The sequence below is a fragment of the Myotis daubentonii genome, chromosome 15, assembly GCF_963259705.1.
Source record: "Myotis daubentonii chromosome 15, mMyoDau2.1, whole genome shotgun sequence".
In the NCBI taxonomy this organism is placed as follows: Eukaryota; Metazoa; Chordata; class Mammalia; order Chiroptera; family Vespertilionidae; genus Myotis; species Myotis daubentonii.
The window spans coordinates 40645810-40669488 of record NC_081854.1 but is presented as its reverse complement, the minus strand read 5'-3'; the positions used below and the strand labels follow the sequence as shown (position 1 = coordinate 40669488).

At 42.9% G+C, this 23679-nt stretch overlaps 1 protein-coding gene across 1 annotated transcript in view; it reads right to left on the bottom strand.

Annotated features, from left to right (window-relative positions):
• CFDP1 (craniofacial development protein 1) overlaps nt 1-23679 on the bottom strand; it is a 103356-nt gene that overhangs the window by 5860 nt on the left and 73817 nt on the right. Inside the window, exon 6 of the mRNA XM_059667422.1 lies at nt 6428-6586. Coding sequence (XP_059523405.1) covers nt 6428-6586 — 159 coding nt within the window. The remainder of the gene's footprint in view (nt 1-6427; nt 6587-23679) is intronic.

Sequence of the window (23679 nt, the reverse complement as noted above, 5' to 3'; positions counted from 1 at the left end):
CTGCCAGGGAGAGTAGGAGGAGATGCCCCCAAGCTGTATTTGCACCCACTGTGGAAAGTTTTCCTAAAGGGCTGGCAGGAATACACCAGCAAGGGATTTAAAGGAATAAAGCACCTAGCTTATCTGTAAAGCCCTAGACTTGGGGTGGTCAATAAAGGCAAATGGGAGAAAGGAGTGGAGGTGGGAGTGGGGTGGGGGTGGGGAGGGATTCCTATTTACAAACATGCCAGGCATTTCCTCTACTTATTTAATTCCCATAATAAACCTGACAGGTATACTTTATAGATAAAGAATCTGGGACTCGAGCACTTGGCAGGTTGGTAGTAAAGACAGGATTTGTATTCAGTTTCAATTCAGTTTATGGTAAAACATAACACAAATACACAGAGAGAAAAGTATATAAAATGTGCAAGACAAATGAATTGCTATAAAGCAAACAGGCATGCGGCCATCACCAGCTCAAGAAGCAGAATGCTGCCAGCCTCGAGGCCTCTGCAGCTCACCCAGCACCCAGGTTGGCCAGGTGGGGGCTTGCCCACCTTTCCTTGCTCTCCTTTCAAGTCTCTGTTCCCTCCACGTTACGGGCTAGTTGTGCTGCATTTTGAACTTGACAAAGACTTACACTATGTGTATTCTTTTGTGACTTGCTTTTGTGACCTAACAAACACACTAGTTTTGCCTGTTTTTGACCTTCATAGAAATGAAATCATACTGCATGAACATCTTTGTGTTATGTTATTAAAATTTATTCACGTTCCTTCCCATTGCTGAAGAGCATCCCCGTGTGTGAACATATCACACGTTGCCTGTCACACTATTTGTTGATAGACATCTGAGTTGTTTCTAGTTTGGGCATATTATGAAAAGTACCGTTATTTAAATTCTCACATCTGTCTTTTGGGGAATATATAACTGAATTTCTGTTGGGAATACAGCTAGGAGTGAAATTGCTAAGTCACAGGAAATAACTATACTGAGCTTCAGTAGATAATGCAAAATGGTATATTTGAATTTGCATTATTTTATCTCCCAGATAAACTGAACATTTTTATCATGATGAGACTGCCTTCTTTATTTCTGGTAATGTATCTGCCTTAAAGTCTATTTTGTCTAATATACATTAAGTTGTAAAGCTATCATTTTATTTTGTGCTTATTATTTGTCCTGAATGTTTGGTTTCTTTAATTCTCTTTTAGTGTCTTCTTTCATAAATCATTTCATTATTTCATTCCTTTGGAATTTATCCAAATATGCACATTTAATCAACACCTTTACCCTCCTCCTGGATAATACAAGATCTTTGAAAAACTAAACTCCACTTACCATCTTCGAACTTTTATATATTAGTTGCCAGGTGTTTTATGTTTTTAAATATATTTTATTGATTTTTTACAGAGAGGAAGGGAGAGAGCCAGAGAGCCAGAAACATCGATGAGAGAGAAACATCGATCAGCTGCCTCCTGCACATCTCCTACTGGGGATGTGCCCGCAACCAAGGTACATGCCCTTGACTGGAATCGAACCCGGGACCCTTCAGTCTGCAGGCCAACGCTCTCTCCACTGAGCCAAACCGTGCCAGGTGTTTAAATACTATCTGGCTTTAAGGAAAAAAACCTGCCCTAGCCAGTTTGGCTCAGTGGATAGAGCGTTGGCCTGCAGACCGAAGGGTCCTGGGTTGGATTCCAGTCAAGGGCACATACCTTGGTTGCAGGCTCCTCCCCGGCCCGGGCCCTCGTTGGGGTGTGTGCAGGAGGCAACCAATCAATGTATTTCTCTCCCATAGATATTTCTGTCTTTCCCTCTTGTTTCCACTCTCTCTAAAAATAACTGGAAAAATATCCTCGGGTGAGGATTAAAAAAAAAGAAAGAAAAAAAACCCTATCACTATACAAGACATTAACATTATTGTTTTATATAATCAACATTCATTTAAATTATTTATATATATATGTATATGTATATATATATATATGTATATATGTGTGTGTATATATACACACACACACACATACATACACCTCTTTGTCTGCTAGGGGCAACTCTCTCAGCTTTCATTATTCTGAAAATGTCCATATTTTTCCTCATTTTTGAAGGAGACAAACAGACGCACACACACGTAAACAGATGAGATATAAATCTCATATCTTATCTACACACACGTAATACAGAAGTCTAGGTTGGGGGTTGTTTATTTTTGCACTTTGCGCAGATCATTCCAGTGTCTTTGGCTTGTACTGTTGCAGATGAGAAGCCATGTGTCAGTCTAAAGCCCCTCCTTTCACAGAAATGTCTTTTTTCTGTGAAATCTGCTCTTTAAGATTTTTGTTTGTCTTTGGTTTTCTGCAGTTTTGCTCTTTTATGCCTAGTTTGAATTTCTATTTTATTTATCTTGGGATTTTTTGTGTTTTAAAAAGTCTATAAAGAGGTGTCTTTCATCTTTTCCTACTTTGTCCTCCGAGGTGCTTAACTTCCCTTCCATATTTTTTGTCTTTGTGAACTAGATTCTGAATTAATTTCTTCTGACTGGTTTCCAGTTCATGGATTCTCTTTTCAGCTGGTTCATCTATTGTTAAATCTAATCATTTAGTTTTTAATTATGGTCATTATATTTTTCTAGAAATTATTTTTATCTTTTTCAAATCTGTGAGGGTATTTTTTAAAGTTAAAAATCTGTACCTGATATTTCCATTGCCTAAAAATTCTTTGCAGATCTGATTCTGTGCTGCTGTTTCTCAAGGCGCCTTGTTCCCTTATGTGAATATTTTAAGATAGCAAAATCATTATTTAAAAAATTGGAAATAATAACAAATCTATCTTCAAATTCTATCAAATCTTTACAAGGGCAAAAAACATGATAGTACTTACTAAACTGGAATTAACATCAAAACACAAAAAGGACAACAATCTTTTAACTCCAATCCAATCTTATTTTAACCAGAACTGCATAACAGGAATAATTTTATCATGGGTCATGACCTGAATTCTTATACATGAGATCAACTTAAATATGGTGCTTATTAAAAAGGTCACGATCTCATAATAAATATGGCGGAGGCCAATCATCACTCAAAGGTAGCTTTTTTTTTAAAAATATATTTTATTGATTTTTTACAGAGAGAAAGGGAGAGAGATAGAGAGCTAGAAACATCGATGAGAGAGAAACATCGATCAGCTGACTCCTGCACACCCCCCAGTGGGGATGTGCCCGCAACCCAGGTACATGCCCTTGACCGGAATCGAACCTGGGACCCTTCAGTCCGCAGGCTGACGCTCCATCCACTGAGCCAAACCGGTCTCGGCCAAAGGTAGCTTTTTTGAGACATTATCGTATGTGCCCTTTTCCCCTTCTTTGTCCAGTAAAGATCACTTTGTTCCAGGGGTACACTTCTGGGGATTCTCCACATCTTCATGGAGAGGATCCTCTTCCTAGATGATGCCTTTGGTTTTGTTGGCATCTGTGTAGGAGAATTTGGGGGCCTGACCTGCCTCTGCCCAAAAAGGCCTTACAGGTTTGGTTCTTGTGCTTCCCTCCCTTCAACGCTGTGGCACTGGGCACACTTCTCAATAGGAATCTTCTTGCCCTTCTTGATATCATGTTTTGAAGTTGGCTCTCTAGTTACCATGTGCTGGAAAGGCTGACCCAGCAGCTGATTGTCTTGCTCTCATCTCTAGAATTTTTAAAATTTTAATTAAATTTATTGGGGTGACATTAGTTAATTCATCTTTAGAATTCTGATGCTGTGGTCTAAGTGATTCTCAGCCCTGGCTGTGCATTGGAAGCTCCTAGCAGGGGTGGGGAATGTGCAGACCGCAGGCCATATAAGTCCCAGGAAACCATTTGGTCTGGCCCTGCCAAAGCATTAGGGGTGAGTTAATTAAATGTTTGAACAAATATAAGAGGCTAATTTTTAAGTTGATAATTTTGAATGGCCAAGAAATGATGTTATAAATATTCAAATGGTCCTTGGCAGAAAAAAGGTGCCCCACCCCTGACTTAAGGGGTGAATTTAAAGAGAGAGATAATTATGACTCTGACTTAGCAGCTCTGTACAAGGGTCTGTTCCCTGAACTTTGGACAAACACCCAGAGGATGGGGTTTGGGCCCTTTGATCTGCCTGTAGGAGCTAGGAAAGCAAGTGAGCGAAGGGTAAAAATAGCCAAAGGCAAAGCACAGAAGTTATCAGATCTGCCTTGGAAAAACTTGATCAGACCTGCAGAATCACCTGGCCAGGGGAAAAGTCTCAAAGAGGGAAAAGCAAAGCACTTATCTACACACACGTAATATAGAGACTTCTGTATGACGTGTGTGTAGATAAAAGATATGAGAGACTCATATCTCATCTGTTTACATGTGTGTGTGCGTCTGTCTCCTTCAAGAATGAGGAAACACATGGACATTTTCCAAATAATGAGAGCTGAGAGAGTTGCCCACAGCAGACAAGAAGTTATATATATGTGGTGAATTTAAAAGGTGCACACAATCAATTGTTCTCTAACCCAGTTCCTCAATTTTCCATTGCCTGAAAAGTCCTCCTCATGGAGATGACTTTTTCAATCTCGTGTTCTCTTCCAGTTTTAACTCTATTAACTGTCCCTTATCTTTAAGCATCACTCCTTATTTTTATAAGACCTCTATAAGCTCAAGGAGAATGAACATTGTCCAACCCATATCCTATATAATAAAAGCCTTATATGCAAATCGACCGAACAGTGGAACGACCAGTAGGAGGGTGGCAGGGCCAGCCAGTGGGCAGTGCCAGGCCAGCCAAGGTGGGTGCCAGCGGGCAGAGGGAGGAGATGGTGATTGGGGGGGGGGGGGGACGCGCGCGTGTCACTCTCCTGATAGTCCCTCCAGTTGCCGCAGAGGAAAGCCACCAGCAGCAGTGGCAGCAGTGGGGCGATGGGGGGACAGGGCTGGCCACTTGTGGCCGGCTGGCGCTGTCTCCCAATTGGCCCGCCAGTCACCTCCCGTCACCTCCTACAGACAGGGAGCCAGCCTAAGCCGTCAGTCAGACATTCCCCAAGGGCTCCTGGACTGTGAGAGGGCACAAGTCAGGCTGAGGGACACCCCCACAGTGCACGAATTTTCATGCACTGGGCCTCTAGTAATCAATATTGAGAGAAACACACTGGCAGTTCCTTTGCTGCCTTAGATCACTAGGCAAATGTGAGTGAGTACAGCTGAGTCAAGGAGTGGGGAAGTTTGGGGCAAATGTCAGAAGCCTTCTCTAGATAACACTGACTCCTGTCTGCTCTTTACCTGGGCCTTCCCAGGTGGCTCTGGCACTTCCGCCTCTGTTCTGTGACATTCCATCTTTGACAGACTAACTTAGAAGTCTGGTAGTTAAACAAGCTCATAAAGTCATTAAAAAAATGTTTTTCTACTGATACTGATCAGCTTCCAAGTTCACTCAAATAATCTTAAAGCCTAAAATACATAACCCTCCAAATAAACCCCTCATCTGTCTTTATTATAGTTTAGCTTGTAAATAATCTAAGTGCCTACCACTTAATGCACGACTTTATGTGACAGGCATTCTGCAAAGGGCTTTATGTATATTACTTGTATGTATTATACATATATTACATGTAGTATTTCATGAGATCCTCACAACCACTAGGGGTGGTATCATTATTCCAATTTTATTGGGGAAGGAGCTAAGTCTCAGAGACGTCCAGTGTGCCTCAGAGAGAGCCCTTACTGGTGAGGGGTGGGGTGATGAACATCCAGGACTGTCTGATGAGCCACACAGCACTTCCTGTCACTATTAGGGGTGGGGAATGTTGACCTTGAACCATGGACCCACTTCCGTAGTAGCTTTGTTCCTTATCCTTCTGTGGTTCCTAAGTACTCACTAAACACTTTCTCGATATTCTTAAATACATAGTTTATGGACATCCTCTTTGTATTGCAAAGTGAAAAGGAAGGGGTTGCAAGTGATGGCCAGGGCTGGCATGTCATACAGGCTGAAGCCAAGGGTGAAGCCCCACCCTGGATCATAATGACATGGATAAAAATAAATCCCACGGTAATGAGACATCTAGGCCTTCTGTTGGCTGCTTTTGAAGCACTGAGTTAGTTTGGCTTCTCAGAAGGCCAAATAACTCAGGTCAGCCCCAGACTGATACAGTGAGCCACATCTGACCATGTGAATCAACGAGGTGACTTAGAGTTCACAGGAGCTGTAATTCAGCAAGTTCAGATCAGCAGAGAAGTGCTGTCCCCGAGAGAAGTGCTGCTCACATGGCCCTCCCTTCCTGTCACCCCCAGTGATATTCTCACTGCCAGGACCTCCCCTACTTAGAACAGAGCTTCACTGACAAACCAAAGTACTCACAGTTTTCATTTAAATCGGGTGGCCTGTCTAAAATAAACTATTACAGAGTTCTTAGGGTTTTTCAGAGGAATAGTAGCTATTCTTCTTACCCTTCTTTTCCTCGATTGTGGATGGCTAGTTCTTCACCAATGCCCTCTTCCTCCTTGAAGCTCTCCCAGTCCAATTTGGACTTCTCTAGGGTGCTCATCTTCTGCTTCTTGGCTCCAATTTTCCCCAAAAGGCTGCTCATTCCACTGGATCTTTTTAATCTAGGGAAAGCGAAAACATGAAACATGTAGCATGTGAAAACTATAATCTCTTGATTAATGGTTTTTCTGATTGGCATGGGGCTCCCTGGATTCAAGTATTTATCTTAATGGGACATGTTTGGATCTAGGGTACTTCCTGTCTAGTATGGAGAACACGTCAAATAGAGCAGAAGTCTAATGCACTTTTCCTCTGACCGCTCAAGGACCTGGGGACAGAAAATCCTGAAGACCTCTGTATGCTCTGACAGGTCTCTGCTTGCAAGGATGGAGAAGCAGAGCATGATTCAGACACGGCTTTAGGATCACATGCCCAGGTTCATATTCCAGCTCTAACCGACTTGAGGCTAGTTATTTAACCACATCTGCCTTGATTTCCTAATCTCAAAGTGAATAGTTACTCATATGCTATAGAGTATCTTACTCGTAAAGTGCTTAAAACAGCACCTGGCACAGAATAAAGGTGCAATACATGTTAGCCATACTGAATCATTGTCATCATTTGTGCACTAAAGCCCCAGGGAATTCTTTTAAGAGAAAGAGAACCAGATCCCAACAGTGATGATCAAGAAGTCACATATCTTATAAGGATTCTGAGATCAGTTTCCTTTCAACTCCTGTGAGTCAGGGTCCTGGTTTTCCCCAGGAGGTGGAGAACATTCCCTACTCTGAAAGCAGGGAATGTACAGCCTGTGTCCTATTTGCTGGTGCTGCTATCATGGACTGTGGGAGAAACCCCATATGCCCAAGTTCAAGTCTTGGCAGGTCAAATGTTTCCAGTCAATGTTATGCGATAAAATAAGAGAAACAGAAAGCAGCTAGTCAGCAAGAGGTGGTACTAGGGGAAGGATACGGCTTTTGGCCTCTTCATGAAACTAAGGCCAGTTATATATCAGCATGCAGGAAACTGGAAGTTATTTTCTGCTTCTCTGGAATATGCAAGAGAGTTAAAGCATTTAAACGCCTCTATGAGCTAACAACATCATAAGACCTACTGATAACATCAATAACTTTCACTTGCCCAGAATGCTGATTCTCCAAGTGCCTTCATAAACATTTTCTTATCTTATTCCCCCAATGGCCTGTGAAAGAGGAGCACCATGTCTCAGAGTTGGAGGAGGAGGCTTCGAGATGACCCTGTGTCACACTAACCATTCTGAAACCCCATCTCCCTGCAACACGGAGCTGGTGAAGGATGGGTCCCTGTCTCTGCCCTGGAGTGAGCTGACAGGCCAGTGTCCACACTGCACACAAGATTCTTGGAGCTGAAAAATTCCCCTCCACACTCTCATTGTATTCATGTTGATTGAGAGGATGTTAGCTTCCCTGTTGTGGTCCTATCTCATTACATGCTGTTAGCTTCAGATCAACTCAGAATAGGCTGGGCAGGCATCCTCATCTCAAGGCTTAATAAGAATAGTTTTCTTGAGCTGAACAAATAAACAAAGTTTGAAGAGGTTAAATGATACAACAAAGGTCAAACCAATAGAAAATGCAGACCCAGGACGAAGCAGTGCACTGTGCTATTTCGCCTCTAAGGTGAGAATTTACTTGAAATATTTTGACAGCTATTTTACTTCTCCATTTGCATGAGGATTTTCCAAAGGGCTCTTCATGAGCTTTCAATCATGTTTTCTAAAAATTCTTTCCCTACAACAATCTCTTCATCAACACACACACACACACACACACACACACACTTTTACCAGGAGCAGAGCATGATTAGAAACTAAATATGTTAGGTCTTTTTACTTCTCACCTGCCTCACCGTCATTAACTTGGTTCACACTATTATAGCCTTTCACCTGGATAATTCAGCAGCCTCTTCACCCATCTCCCCAACTTGCTCTATCCTGGCATCTATTCTACATGGTGTCATTAGAATGAATTTTCTAAAACACAAAGCTTACCATGTCTTCCTGCTTAAATGTCTCTTTCTGGGCCCCTATTGCTCTCATAATAAGTCTAAACTCCTTAACTTACAAGTTCTTCATGATTTTCTCTTGCCTCCTCTAACCTTGGAACCTATGCTCCAACCTATGCTGAACCTCTACCTCACCTCTACCTACCTCCAATTCATCTGGCCCTGTCTCAGCTTAGAAACCACTTCCTCCAGGAAGCCTTCCAAGACCCTTCCCCTCAATCTCTAGATTAGCTATCTCCTGGTGTTGTTTCTATTGCACCCCAGTCCTTTTCCTATTACAGCATGAATCCTTTCCATAGCAGATGCTCGAGGACTCTAATTTTAGCTGTCCCCCACACTGGTCAATTCTGAGTAAACTCAGAGTCACTGCTGACAACATTCCACCAAAGCACACACCTAGAGGCTTTCCATTTCTGACTGCGGGGCCTCCTTTGACCCTGACTACGTGTCACAAGCAATGCCTGGACATGTGGTAGAGTTCATGCCACTGAGACCACCCTCATGGGGACAAGAGCTGGTGGCCAAATGGCTCAGTCTCCTGTCCTCACACAGGCAATTCTGGGAGATACTCTGAATGCTTCTCAGAAGTTCTGGTGGCATTGAGCCCTCGTGGCCTTGGAAATACACGATTGTATCGACTTTTCCTGATTCCCTATCTCACTGTCCCACCCCCTACCCCCACTCCTGCTTGCTGGGATGACTTCCCAAATAACCTACCTGCACTTAAAGCCTTACCTAAAATTCTGCTTTGAGAGGAATCTAAAAGGTTTAAGAGAAACAGGATTTTCCCTATGTGGATACTTCAAATCTCTCCAGAGAACATGGATATAGTTCTGCAAATAGCAGGCACTTGATAAACCCAATAATGTCACCTAGATCAAAGAACCAATCAGTGGGAGTGAAGCAGCTCTTTGTAGAATAAAAAGTGTTCAAAACACTTTTAAGTCGGGAGATTCTAAGGGGAGTAATTTCCACTTGTATTCACCCATCAGCTCTCAACAACCAGTTCCCCACTGTATCGGGGCAGCACCACAGGCTTTGGACACCATCTGTGCCCCTCAGCCCACAGCTCTGATATTCCCAGATTATACCACCTTTCCCACAAATCACTTTGAGAAGTCTATGAGAGAATGATTTTTTTTGCTGCATAGCAGTGAAGAGACTTCCAGCAAAGCAAAACCCATAACCCCCCACCCCCCTCTTGGCCTTGTTCACCCTGAATATCAGCACAATGTCACCTGTGCTATTATGCTTTAGGGGAAAGCTTCTAGGTCTGACTTCATTGAATCATTAACATGGTTTGTTGTAATTTCCTAATTTGATAGTCTTGAAAGCAAAATTACCTGTCTTTTATTTGAAGCTAAATCAAAGTGAATGACACATTTATAGTAGCAGCCAGGACACACAGAGGCTCATCGTAACATAGAGACCGGCACTTTCTTCCTGGAACCTGGCATGTGGGGTCCCTGCAGGCCTTCCAGCTCCCACTCACTCTCCCACCTTGACAGGGAGCTTTAGTGGCATAACCTGACAACATTCCATCACAGGTCTCAAAAAGCAGGTTTACCTTGGCCCTATCTCTGTGTTAAGGTTCACCTATCAGACTTTCAGGAAAGCTGAGGCATGCAAGAAGGAATCAGCTCTGGGCAGGGGTTGCTGGCTCTCTGTGCTGTGAAAGGACACTGAAGAGGGCACCGTGGCAGTACATATCCGTCTCTAAGCACTGTGGTGAGTTGAAAGGCAGTAAATCAGCACTGGTTTCCCATAGGCATTTGCCACTGTGTAGACTGCAAAGCTGTGGAGAGGGAGGTCAGAATTCCCTTAGAGACCTATTTGCTGTCAGCATGAACCAATGCAGTTCCAGCACCACTGATTTTTCTCTGTCCTGAAGCCTAAGCCATAAGGGCAAGGTACTACCAAAAGTTGGCTTTCACAGACCACCTCCAGCTCCAGCCATGGATTTCTTGGTTTTGCTTCTAAAGTGTGGTGAGCTGTGTCACAGAAGACCGTAGTACTTCACTCAAGAGAATCCTCACCCACCTGTTGCAAGTCAAAGTCCAAAGAAAGGCACTGTGCACTAGCGCACTCACAGATGACATCCAGAATGTTATACTCAGACATGTCCAGAGTATTGTTGCCAAGATGTTTTCAATGTAACAATGATACTTCAACCACCTCCTCCTGAATGTCACACTACTCCATTGACCTTACTACCATAGTTCGATATAAACACTAATTCTGTCTGAGGAGCAGGGCTTTCAAGCTAACCAGCCAGCTTCCCACCATAGAGAGAGCATAGCATGGCTGAGTGCAGTAGGCATTCTGGTGAAAGACACCAAGCTTTTCTTCTTGTGTATTCTGTCCAGTTTTCTATCAATCAGCAATTATATCTTCAATTCCCTTTCCACCTCGCCTAATGACCTCTCCCAACACCAGATACCAGCCAAGACCTCACAGAAAACAATTCAGAAACTCAGAAAAGGAAAAGGGACAAAAAAGATAGTTGTCTTTTTCGTCTCTGAATCCAAAGTTTACGACGATAATTTGCTAGAATTTACTGTTTCTCTTTAGCTCCAGAAATGTAAGCGTGAGAATATTGATTGCAACTAAATGAACTCCATCTGTCATAAAGATATTATAGTAAGTGTTTGCTTGGCTCCAGGCCATAAGCATGGACTCAGGTTCACCCAAACTGTAGCAAAAGCACTCTTCTATATGGCCACCCTCAGTGAGGCTCTGGATCCTACTGTTACTTATAAGAGGTACTGGAGCCTGGCTAGTGTGTCTCAGTGGTTGAGCTTCGACTTATGATCCAGGAGCTCACAATTCGATTCCTGGTCAGAGCACATACCTGGGTTGTGGGCTCGATCCCCAGTAGGGAGCGTGCAGGAGGCAGCCAATCAATGATTCTCTCTCATCATAGATGTTTCTATCTCTCTCTCCTTCTCCCTTCCTCTCTGAAATATGGAAAAGTAACTTTTTAAGTGGAACTAGAAAAGTTGACAGAACACAACTGGTTGTGAAGGCTAAGTGGGAACATCTTTTCCCTTATCTTTAAAATCAGCTTAAGCACCCAGGCATCCCACATAATAGACTTTAAGGTTTGGGGGTACATTTAGAGTCCTTCATCATTGTATTAATCCAACAGAGATTACTGAGAAATTACTGTATACCAGACATTATACCTGAAACTGTGGACACAATACAAGGCATAATCTTTGGCTTCAAGGAGAAAATCTAACAGATGTAACCATATACTAGGAGGGCACAAAGAGGGACCAGCTGAGAGGCTGTTTAATCCAACCTCTTTATTTTAGAGCATCCAAGAAGGATTCCAAGAAGATTAAGAAACCCGCCCAGGTTACAGAGGGAGAGTTGGGACTAGTACCCCGTGCTTTTGACATTCAGCCTGTCTTCTCCATCTTGCTGATGCTGGAGATGGGGATTACTTTTGGGGATGCCTTCCACACTCTGATTTCTATCATTGCTAATTTTGGGGGGATGTATTCTTATTTCCCCTGTTGCCCTGGATCTCAATGTAGGATACAGGCCCATGTCTTACTCATTTTTGATTCGGTCACAATGTAGCACAAAGCCTTGCCATGGTACATGATTGCTACATGTTTAATGAACTAAATCCCCAAGACTTGACAATAGACTTACCCAATTTTTTCTCATAGCAAAAAGATTCAATATTATACTTTAACTGACAAGCCAGAAAAGATAGCTCCAAAACTGAACCAGCAAGGATGGGGTCAACATATGTGCTTGGAAGCACTACTGATCTTTATTTAACTTCAAACATACAGAGCCTGGCTCAAGTCTATGCTTTCCATCTCATAACTTGCATAACCATTGAAATGCAAATTATTTGGAACAAAGATTCTTTGGCAGAGATATGCAGTTTTCTTAGTATTTGTCATCTGTTTACAATGCAGGAGTGGACTTTTTTGTAGCTCATACATGGACTATTTTCCAGAACCATACAAGGATCTGGAAATGGCATGGTACTTTCTGAATAATGGGAAGAAAGTTTATGATGACAATTCTTCAGTGAGAACTGTCTGCTTGGAACCAGTGTTCTCTTTCAGATTTTCTTTGGACTTAGCTGAAGTCCATAAGAATGGAAAGTAAAGTCCCAATCCCTGGGCCAATTTCACTCCACATTTGTGTAAATCTCTAAGTAATCTCCCCAAAGGCCAGACCATTCAATGAACAGACTGGATGCCAGCAGTACTCTAGGGAGAGAGTTTAAATCCCATTCACCACCCAGCCAGTGTGGCTCAGTGGTTGAGTGTCAATCTATGAACCAAGAGGTCACAGTTCGATTACCAGTCAGGGCACATGCCCAGGTTTCAGGCTTAATCCCCAGTAGGGGGCATGCAGGAGGCAGCCAGTCAATGACTCTCTCTTGATGTTTCTCTCTCCCTCTCCCTTCCTCTCTGAAATCAATAAAAATATTTAAAATAAATCCCATTCACCTCCCAACCTTGTACTGACAGTATTCTATGGGACATCGGGTTCAGGAAACTGGAAAACCAGAAGTAACACAAGAAGTTCCACATGATCTTTAACATTCTGTGGCTTGCAAAATTGTCAGTACTCTTAAATCTATTATTGACATTGATAAGGTGCCAGCAACAACAACAACAAAAAGTGGCATCTATCAGCAAAAGGTAAAAATAAAAGCTGGCAAAAAGCAGCAGTTTCACCGTTTTTCTACAAACAGAAATTTTTTTGCTATAAAGTGTTATTGCTCTTATGCCAATCCAAGAATGAATTGCACTTAAGTTTGTCTGATTTGATTTCAGCTGCTCTACATCTTTATAACATAACTCTGAAAAATGCCTACTTTAGTCCATGTTTGAAGTTTCATTAGTCTCTTCTCATCTTTTAATCTAGCATGGTCTCCATCTGTAATTAATGTGTAATATGTAGGACCATACTCTCAAGAGTTTTGAATGCTCATTTCTGGTGCCTCACTCTATAATACCCTGACCATGTCTAAGAATCCTATTTGATGGACAAATATTCAGAAAATCACAAAGGGACGGTAACATTTTGGCTATAAGGAAGTCTCTAAACAGTGAAAGAGTGGTAACTAGAAAAAAGGCCAGGGTTTATGGGTCATTAGCAGAGTCCTAGATTGGACAGGCCAATGGTGAGAACAGAGGTCGCCAGCCAACCCAGAAGCATTTACCTAAATGTCTGAAAAAGGAGCTAGGGGACTGTATGTATAAGGGTTAAGTGACACAGAAGTCAGTGGCAAAGAAAAACTCTTCTGGCGAGCCCACCAGACCTCTAGAAAATGATGCTTTTGAGTTTCCTTTCTCTTTTGTCCCACTCCCATGTGGTTTCATCTCGTTCCCTGGGAAAGAGATAATGCCATATCCCTTCCTGTCTCTGCTCCAGTAATTTCCTTCCTGTGCCATTCCCATGGTGGCGGGTCATGGCAAAGCAGAGAAGGGCCTCCATTTTATCGCAGTTGGGGAGTGAAGAAGCCTGGGGCCTCTCCAAGGAGGAAATGTGTAGTTTATTAGGAATGAGGATAATGCCTGGGGAGGGAGGATGCTTTCCCTCTAAGGTGCAAACTGTTGTTGCTGTAATTTGTATGATCAGGCACAGCTGGGGAGAATAATTTATTGACCAACACAAATAGGCCATTGATATTTATGAGACAGAATTTTAAAGGAATTATTAAATACAGCTTCTAACAAAGTGCATAATGACATTTTTCTTTATGCAGAACCCTGGGAGCTCAACTGAGGACAGCATAGCTTATTTTCCAGATACTGGTTCCATATGGGCTCTTAAACAATCACAGCCACAGAGGCAAAGAAAAGATGAGGCTGAATCAGGATCTGGTAGCTAACAAGTCAATGACTTCTCTAAGGTGAGCTCTGTTGGCTTTCTCCTGTGACAGGGCTAAGCCAGGGCGGGTCTGCGGCCAGCCTACCTGCCAGGGCTAAGAACAGGAGCCATACTCACTCTGATCACTCCCATCAGGAAAGTACAGTTGGGTAAACAGGACATCTTTCAAACTAGCTAACCTGAGAAGCAAAGCACGGGGCATGTAAGATAAATGTGCCTCAATTATGGGTTGTTTGGCTAATTGCTGATTAGGGAGTTGGCATGCTTTCTCAAACCTCAGCATTCTGCTTTTTCTTTGACGTTCAGCTTTCTTTTTCTTCCAGGCAGATCTCACCTCCTTATGAAAATATCTGAGGATGGAGGAGAACCAAGATGGCGGCATAGGTTAACGCCGGAGTTTGCTGCTTTGAACAACTACTTCAAAAGTGAAACTAAAAGACGGAACGGACATCACCCAGAACCACAGGAACGCTGGCTGAGTGGAAGTCCTACAACTAGGAGGAAAGAGAAACGCATACGGACACTCAGAGGAGGCGCAGTGCTGAAGTCAAATTCTGAGGTGCGGAGTGTGCGGAGTGGGCTGGCGGCGGAGGGCGCGGTTGGCGTTTTCAATCGGGAGGGAGTCGCAGACTCTGAGCTCCAGATCCGGGCGAGTCTTTAGGGACCCAGACTCAAACGGGAGAAGCGGGACTGTCTGGCTTCGGTCAGAGCGGGTGCAGCTTTCTCTCCCAGCTTTGCAGCGGGTGCTGGGACTCAGAGAGGCAGAGCCCCTGGGGACAGGACTGAGAGCCGCCATAACTGCTCTCTCCGGCCCACCCTGTTGATCCTGTGCGACCCGCCCCGCCCAAGCCCTGCACAAAGGCATTTGCCGGATAGCCTCAGGCAAAGGCTAGATTAGCACCTCCCTAGAGGACAGAAGTTCTCTCACTGCTGACACAGCTGATTCTCATAGCCACTTGGCCTGGAGGTCAAACCCTCCCTGGGATTAGCTACAACAATCAAGATTTATCTATAAGACTGCGAACAAAGACCACTAGGGGGTGCACCAAGGAAGCATAACAAAATGCGGAGACAAAGAAACAGGACAAAATTGTCAATGGAAGAAATAGAGTTCAGAACCACACTTTTAAGGTCTCTCAAGAACTGTTTAGAAGCTGTCGATAAACTTAATGAGATCTACACGAAAACTAATAAGACCCTCGATCTTATATTGGGGAACCAACTAGAAATTAAGCACACACGGACTGAAATAACGAATATTATACAGACGCCCGACAGCAGACCAGAGGAGCGCAAGAATCAAGTCAATGATTTGAAATGCGAGGAAGCAAAAAACATCCAACCGGAAAAGCAAAATGAAAAAAGAATCCAAAAATGCGAGGATAGTGTAAGGAGCCTCTGGGACAGCTTCAAGCGTACCAACATCAGAATTATAGGGGTGCCAGAAGATGAGAGAGAGCAAGATATTGAAAACCTATTTGAAGAAATAATGACAGAAAACTTCCCCCACCTGGTGAAAGAAATGGACTTACAGGTCCAAGAAGCGCGGAGAACCCCAAACAAAAGGAATCCAAAGAGGACCACACCAAGACACATCATAATGAAAATGCCAAGAGCAAAAGATAAAGAGAGAATCTTAAAAACAGCAAGAGAAAGAAACTCAGTTACCTACAAGGGAATACCCATACGACTGTCAGCTGATTTCTCAACAGAAACTTTGCAGGCCAAAAGGGAGTGGCAAGAAATATTCAAAGTGATGAATACCAAGAACCTACAACCAAGATTACTTTATCCAGCAAAGCTATCATTCAGAATTGAAGGTCAGATAAAGAGCTTCACAGATAAGGAAAAGCTAAAGGAGTTCATAACCACCAAACCAGGATTATATGAAATGCTGAAAGGTATCCTTAAGAAGAGGAAGAGGAAGAAAAAGGTAAAGATACAAATTATGAACAACAAATATGCATCTATCAACAAGTGAATCTAAGAATCAAGTGAATAAATAATCTGATGAACAGAATGAACTGTTGATTATAATAGAATCAGGGACATAGAAAGGGAATGGACTGACTATTCTTGGGGGGGAAAGGGGTGTGGGAGATGTGGGAAGAGACTGGACAAAAATCGTGCACCTATGGATGAGGACAGTGGGTGGGGAGTGAGGGCGGAGGGTGGGGCGGGAACTGGGAGGAGGGGAGTTATTGGGGGGGAAAAAAAAAGGAACAAATGTAATAATCTGAACAATAAAGATTTAATTAAAAAAAAAAAAAGAAGAAAAGAAAATATCTGAGGATGGCCCTGACTGGTTTGGCTCAGTGGATAGAGCGTCGGCCTGCGGACTGAAGGGTCCCAGGTTTGATTCCGGTCAAGGGCATGTACCTTGGTTGTGGGCACATCCCCAGCAGGGAGTGTGCAGGAGGCAGCTGATTGATGTTTCTCTCTCATCGATGTTTCTAATTCTCTATCCCTCTCCCTTCCTCTCTGTAAAAAAATCAATAAAATATATTTAATTAAAAAAAAAGAAGCCAAACCGGTTTGGCTCAGTGGATAGAGCGTCGGCCTGCGGACTAAAGGGTCCCGGGTTTGATTCCGGTCAAGGGCATGTACTTGGGATGCAGGCACATCCCCAGTGGGAGATGTGCAGGAGGCAGCTGATCGATGTTTCTCTCTCATCGATGTTTCTAACTCTCTATCTCTCTCCCTTCCTCTCTGTAAAAAATCAATAAAATATATTTAAAAAAAAAAAAGAAAGAAAATATCTGAGGATGTCAACATAAAATACATTTTAAATTCCTGGGTACCACCCAGGTTGACATCAAGGTTAAAGTTTCAGGATGTAGGACTGTTTTCAGGCAGACCAGAACTATTCTTTTAGTCTGACATCACAGAGACATCACTGAGAACAAGTCATGCCCGTACTCCTTTTTAGAAATGGGTAAGCACATTAACCACTTGGCTTTCTATGAAACTCACAAATTGGCTAGCATACATTTTGCAAAATTACTCCTCCCCCCCCAAAAAAAAACCCACCAAAAAAACAAAACATCTCACAGCTACTAAATAAGCATGCTAAATTCCAAATGAGAAGGGTAGAGACGTTGCACACAGCTGTGATTCCTGACACCTCAAAGTTCTGTCTGGAGAGGAGTGTGTTTTATGGTCCTTTCACTAATGAGGCTAAAGTGGTAACAGAGGTCCTTTGCAGCACTTGGCACTCCTGCTGGGGCCTGACTCCAAATCTCTCTCATGATGGCATCTGTCACGGTGCTTGCTCACTTAGTTGTCAGGGTATCTTCTTCTGCCTCTTAGAAGCCATAATCCTGCTAACTCAGTGGGCAACTCCAGGCTCAGACCTCAACCTGCTCCCCTCCCCAGGGCAGCTCCCCCTGCTCCTCAAAAAGCTAGGGCACACTATCACCAGCATCAGCAGTTTCCCCGTGACACAGTACCCTTACAATCCAGGACTTGAAGAGCAATTATCTGCACAAGAGTGATCAAAAGAAGGGGGCTTTTTCAGCCTGAGCCCACGATGTCACTTTGCTAAGACAATGAAATTTCAACAAAGAGAAATATCTGTTCCCACAGAGTTTGTTAGAGAAAGCAGGACACTTTCTTTTTACTTCACACAGGAAATGGTTCTCATAGAGGCTAACCACAGCTGGGCAATCTGTATAACCACAAAATAGTTTCTCTTTAATAGATGGAAGATGTTTACTCATTGCATCACTCATTGCATTGACCACCAAAAAAGAATTCCCATCCTCCCTCTCTAAGGCAAGAGGGAACGGTAAGTAGAGTCTCTTTCCTTAATCTGCCAGCTCAGGTTGCTAAAGCAGCTTTTTCATTCAGACATGTAGATTATTCTTCAAGGTTCCTGTCACCCAATCCCACTGCTGAGTGATGGACAAATCTCGAACGAATCTCGTTTCTTTGCACTCTGGGATCTCCTCAGAGCATTTGCTTTTATCACAATGATCTATAATGTGAATGCATGACTGCGCCATGGCCAAAATGTTAGAAAAAGGTGCTTTAGCAATCACTGGCTGGAGATAAGTTCTGCTAAAACGAAGCTGGCCAACCCTGCCATATATAGATGATTTGAGGGAATGAAAACAAAACAAAACTAATGTGATCAACTAAAGATGTGAAGCGTGGACTATTGAATTCTTTGATTCATCCTCACATACTATCAACCATTTGCTTTGGGAAATTAGGCATCACTCTCTCCCTGCTGTGAGAGCAAGGCTCCTAGCCCCGAAGCCAGCATAGCAGCCCAAGAGAGTCTATGACCCTCTCCTGGGGGGCTGGGGGCTTCATGATGCCCTTCCCTTCACTGTGAGGCTCAGCTGGTAATTAGCAGCCTGTGTGAGCGTGTTCATCACGCTCACTGCCCAGATGAAAGAAGGAGGCTAGGAGCGAGGGGACACTGATAGTCTCATTTGAGTGACACAACTAAAACTAAAAGGGCACACATATAAAAAAAACCTACCCACACACACAAACACCCCCAACTACTTAGCTGTACAGAGGAAGAGTTTTCCTCTAAGAGTGAAGAATGCTGGAAAATCTGATGACCAACCATTTCTTGTTCCCAGCTAATGCCTTTAAAAGGGCTTTACTGAGATATAATTAACATACTAAAGAATCCACCCATTTAAAGTATGCAAGTCAATGGTTTGTAGTACATTCAGTTGTGCAGCCATGACCACAATCTAATATTAGAGCATTTTGTCACACCCCTCAAAAAAACCCCTCACACTGGTTAGCAGTCAACCCGTTACCCAACTCTAGGCAACCACTAATCTACTTTCTGTCTCTATAGATTTACCTATTCTCTCAGCTAATACTTTTAAATCATTCAGAAGCAACACATCTCTCAGTTGATGCCTATTACAGCTTCCTACAGGAAACACATTTAAACTTTTAATTTGTCCTTTATGCTGTTGGGTATATTTAATTTCATAGGGGCCAGGAAAATCCAAAATCTAGCTTTCAGACAAGAATACTGGAATATCTGAGCACTGACTGGATAGTCCCCATATCACCGATACTATTTTGGAGCTGTGTTTTTTAAGCAGTGGGGTAGAGTGGCTTCACACCCTGTACAGAAACCTGCCCTTGCCAATTAATCTTTTTTTTAAATCCCTGGACAAGTTAATTTCTCTGAGCTTCAAATAACCAATTAGTAAAATGAGGATAATAACTACCTTGAAGAGTGATGATTACATGAGCTATTAGTCAACTCAGTGCTTACTTACTAAGTGCCTTCAGCGTGCCAGACTTCTCACTGGCCATTGGAGTTAGACACACAGATTTCTTATCCTCATTTAATTCATTTGCGCAAGAGAAAGATATGCAAACAAATAATTACATTACGAGAAAACAGCTGCACAGTAAGCAGCAGTAGGAGCATAAGAGTGTGAGTTGGGGAAGTGCAGAGGAGGAGGGGGAGATATCTGCAATGTAAAAGCTGGGATAGAATTTGCCAAGGAAACAAGCTGGAATAGAGAAATCCAGAAACAATGCCTTCAATGTATGTGAAAACACTTAGCACAACGCCTGGCACATAGATAATCAATACTTCCTGTCATCCCCACTCTTATCCTCTTTGAAAAGATGCTCTCTGGAATCCAGAAAGAAACAAAAATCTTGCTGCTGCTGAAGAAAAATTAACGGATCTGAAACTTAAGTAGGAGTTGCTTGTTTTTTTTTTCCTGTGGTTGATTATTCTTTGGCAGCAAAGTACATTTTAAATTTTGACTTCCTTTTCCCTCACACACTTTTCATTTTGAAAAATTTCAAACCAAGAAAATTGGTCTCCTTTAATCTAGAACAGTCCCCCTGCCAGTACAATGACCCACGATTTGGACTCGTCTGACTGTTAATGTCGGCTTCTTTGAAGGCATCTGGGAATCTTCCAGCATGTAATTCTTGGACTGCCTTTCTCCATCCTCACTCACTTCCTGAGTGACCTCATCCAGTCCCAAGGCTTAAATACCAGTTATATGCCTCTAACCCCCAAAAGTCTTATCCTCAGCCCAGACCTCTCCTCCTAACTCCAGCCTTACACAACAAACTGCCCACTGGACATTTCTACTTGGATGCCCAGTGGACTTTCCCTCAGCAGCTTTCCACATCTTAGTAGAGGGTAGCAACACCTGGCCCAGGACTTAGGTCTCAGACTTCCTCTCCTACAACTAACCCCCATTCATTCCATCTCAGATTTTCTTTTCTCCATAATACTTAACATTTTCTAACATACCATATAATTTATGTTTATTATCTACTCCCTGCTGAAATGGAAACTCCACACAGGCTGGAACCCATGTCAGTTTTGTTCACTGATATAACCTAAGCGCCTGGAACAATGACTGGCACATGGTAAGCATTCAAAAAAATTTGTTTTGCCGAGACCGGTTTGGCTCGGTGGATAGAGCATCGGCCTGCGGACTGAAGGGTCCCAGGTTCAATTCCGGTCAGGGGCATGTGCCTGGGTTGTGGGCATGTCCCCAGTAGGAGATGTGCAGGAGGCAGCTGATCAATGTTTCTCTCTCATCGATGTTTCTAACTCTCTATCTCTCTCCCTTCCTCTCTGTAAAAAATCAATAAAATATATATATAAAAAATTTGTTTTAAAAAAGTATGAGTATTGGGAAAATATATCAACTTCATACATTATAAACAGATTCCAATAATGATACCTACTAAAGTAACAATTCTCTATGATGGCTAATCTTGTAGCTGCTGCCCATCCTTAGCTAGGTTTTCTCCAGGAGAACTAACTACTTCAGGGCAGGAACAGGAAATGCATTTGTTCACTGGAACAGATGACAGACCTCCTGGAATGGCTGTCAGTAGCCTGGAATTTGTCCTAGACCAGCCTTGGCACCACCCCATGAGAGCCTGAAGAGTGCTCGACAACCCTGTCATTAACTGTAATCTGAGGGACAGGGGCTAAGATATCTTAATTGAAACAGAAATGAGGGACAGAATTAAGGGCAATGCCGGACCAATCTTTTCTTTTTGGTCCTTTGCAAAAAAAAAAAAAAAAAGTGGCATTTGGATTCATTTTATGTGAAAATCTACTGAGAGACTTAGTTGTATGTGGCAAATGAGTTATTCCCTTGCAATTGGCTGCCCCACAGCTTTTTTTTGTTCGTTTGATTGTTTGTTTTGGGGGGTAGTTTAGAGTCACATACACTAATATGTTATGAGCCAGAAGCAATGCCTGCGACCATCCTTGAAACTAAAACCAACACTATACGGATGTAATTGGAGCAATTAGCTAACTCAATATTCAGCCAACAGAACAACTTCTTGTCAGAATCTGTCAGAAAGAATTATTCAGGTTTGCTATGGGCAGCAAACTGAGCTTGGGCAAAGATGACCACTCCCTCCAGCTATCACAACCACCAAGATAAGAGAATTATGCAGACACTAACTTTCTCTCTTGTTTAGTGGGAATCTGAGCTCTGTACACAATAGAAGGGATAAGATGGTGATAAGCAGCTAGAAAAGGAATTGGTGGTTCTCACTGCTCATGAGAATCCCAGAGGTAAAAGATCCTAAAAACTTCAAGGAGGGGGCACAAATGAGATCATGTACAAAGATTCAAGGCTTTCAAATAGCTTCAGACTTATAGACACCTGACTGGGGAACAATGTCCTCACAATTCTGAAGGAAAATAATTTTCCTCTAAAATGTTACAACCCACAAAACCACTAAAAATGTTAAGTTAGAACAAACTTATTTTTAGACAGGCCAACTTTCAAAAATTTATCTCCCATAAACAGTTTCCTCAGGATGTTACTGGAGGATGAGCTATATTAAAACGAGGGAATAAACCCACTTCAAGGATGGGCCTCTTCTTCCATCAGGTACTGCTTCCTCCATCTACTGAGTGGGGGTGCCAAACACTGATGGCCACACTTCAAACCTGCCCCCTTCCAATGGTGGCCAAATGCAGTCTGTGGTTTGTCTTTTTAATTATTGTCATGATATATATATATATTTTTCAAATTTTTTTCTTGCCTAATCACTTAATAATACCTTTTGATCAAAAGATGGAAGGGTATCTGTATGGCTATTGGCTCAACATAAAAAGGAAAAAAATGGTAATGTTACAGATTTAAAGAAAAGTCCATCAGCATTTCTTCTTTAAAATATGTGCTTTAAGAAGCCAACTGGATGAGTTTTCTGGTGGGAGAAACCAAGATGGCGGCATAGGTTAATGCCGGAGATTGCTGCCTCAAACAACCAATCAAAAATACAACTAAAAGACGGAACGGACATCATCCAGAACCACAGGAAGGCTGGCTGAGTGGAAATTCTACAACTAGGAGGAAAGAGAATATCATACCCAGACTCAGAGGAGGCGCAGTGCTGAAGTGAAATACTAAGGTGCGGAGTGCGCGCGGAGCCGGCTGGCAGCAGAGGGCGCGGTTGTTGTTTTCAATCAGGAGGGGGTTTCAGACTCTGAGCTCCAGATCCGAGTGAGTCTCTAGGGACCCAGACTCAAACAGGAGAAGCGGGACTGTCTGGCTTCGGTCGGAACTCGAAGGCAGCTTTCTCTCCGAGGTTTACAGTGGTTGCTGGGACTCTGTGAGGCAGAGCCCCTAGGGACGGAACTGAGAGCAGCCATAACTGCTCGCTCAGGCCCGCCCTGTAGATCCCCGGGGACCCACCCTGCCCAAGCCCTGCACAGAGGCATTGCCGGATAGCCTCAGGCAAAGGCTAGATTAGCACCGCCCTAGAGATCCAGCACAGAAGTTCTCCCACTGCAGACACAGCTGACTCTCATAGCCAGTTGGCCTGGAGGTCAAATCACCCCCAGTATTGCCGACAACAATCAAGGCTTAACTACAACAAGACTGCGCACAAAGACCAAAAGGGGGTGCACCAAGAAAGCATAAAAAATGCGGAGACAAAGAAACATGACAGAAATGGAGGATATAGAGCTAAAAACCGCAATTTTAAGGTCTTTCAATAATTTTCTAGAAACTGCCGATAAATGTAGTGAGATCCTCAAGAAATCTAATGAGACCCTCGATGTTGTGATAAAGAACCAACTAGAAATTAAGCATACACTGACTGAAATAAAGAATATTATACAGACACCCAAGAGCAGACCAGAGGAGCGCAAGAATCAAGTCAAAGATTCGAAATGCGAAGAAGCAAAAAACACCCAACTGGAAAAGGAAAATGAAAAAAGAATATGAAAATAGTGTAAGGAGCCTCTGGGACAGCTTCAAGCGTACCAACATCAGAATTATAGGGGTGCCAGAAGATGAGAGAGAGCAAG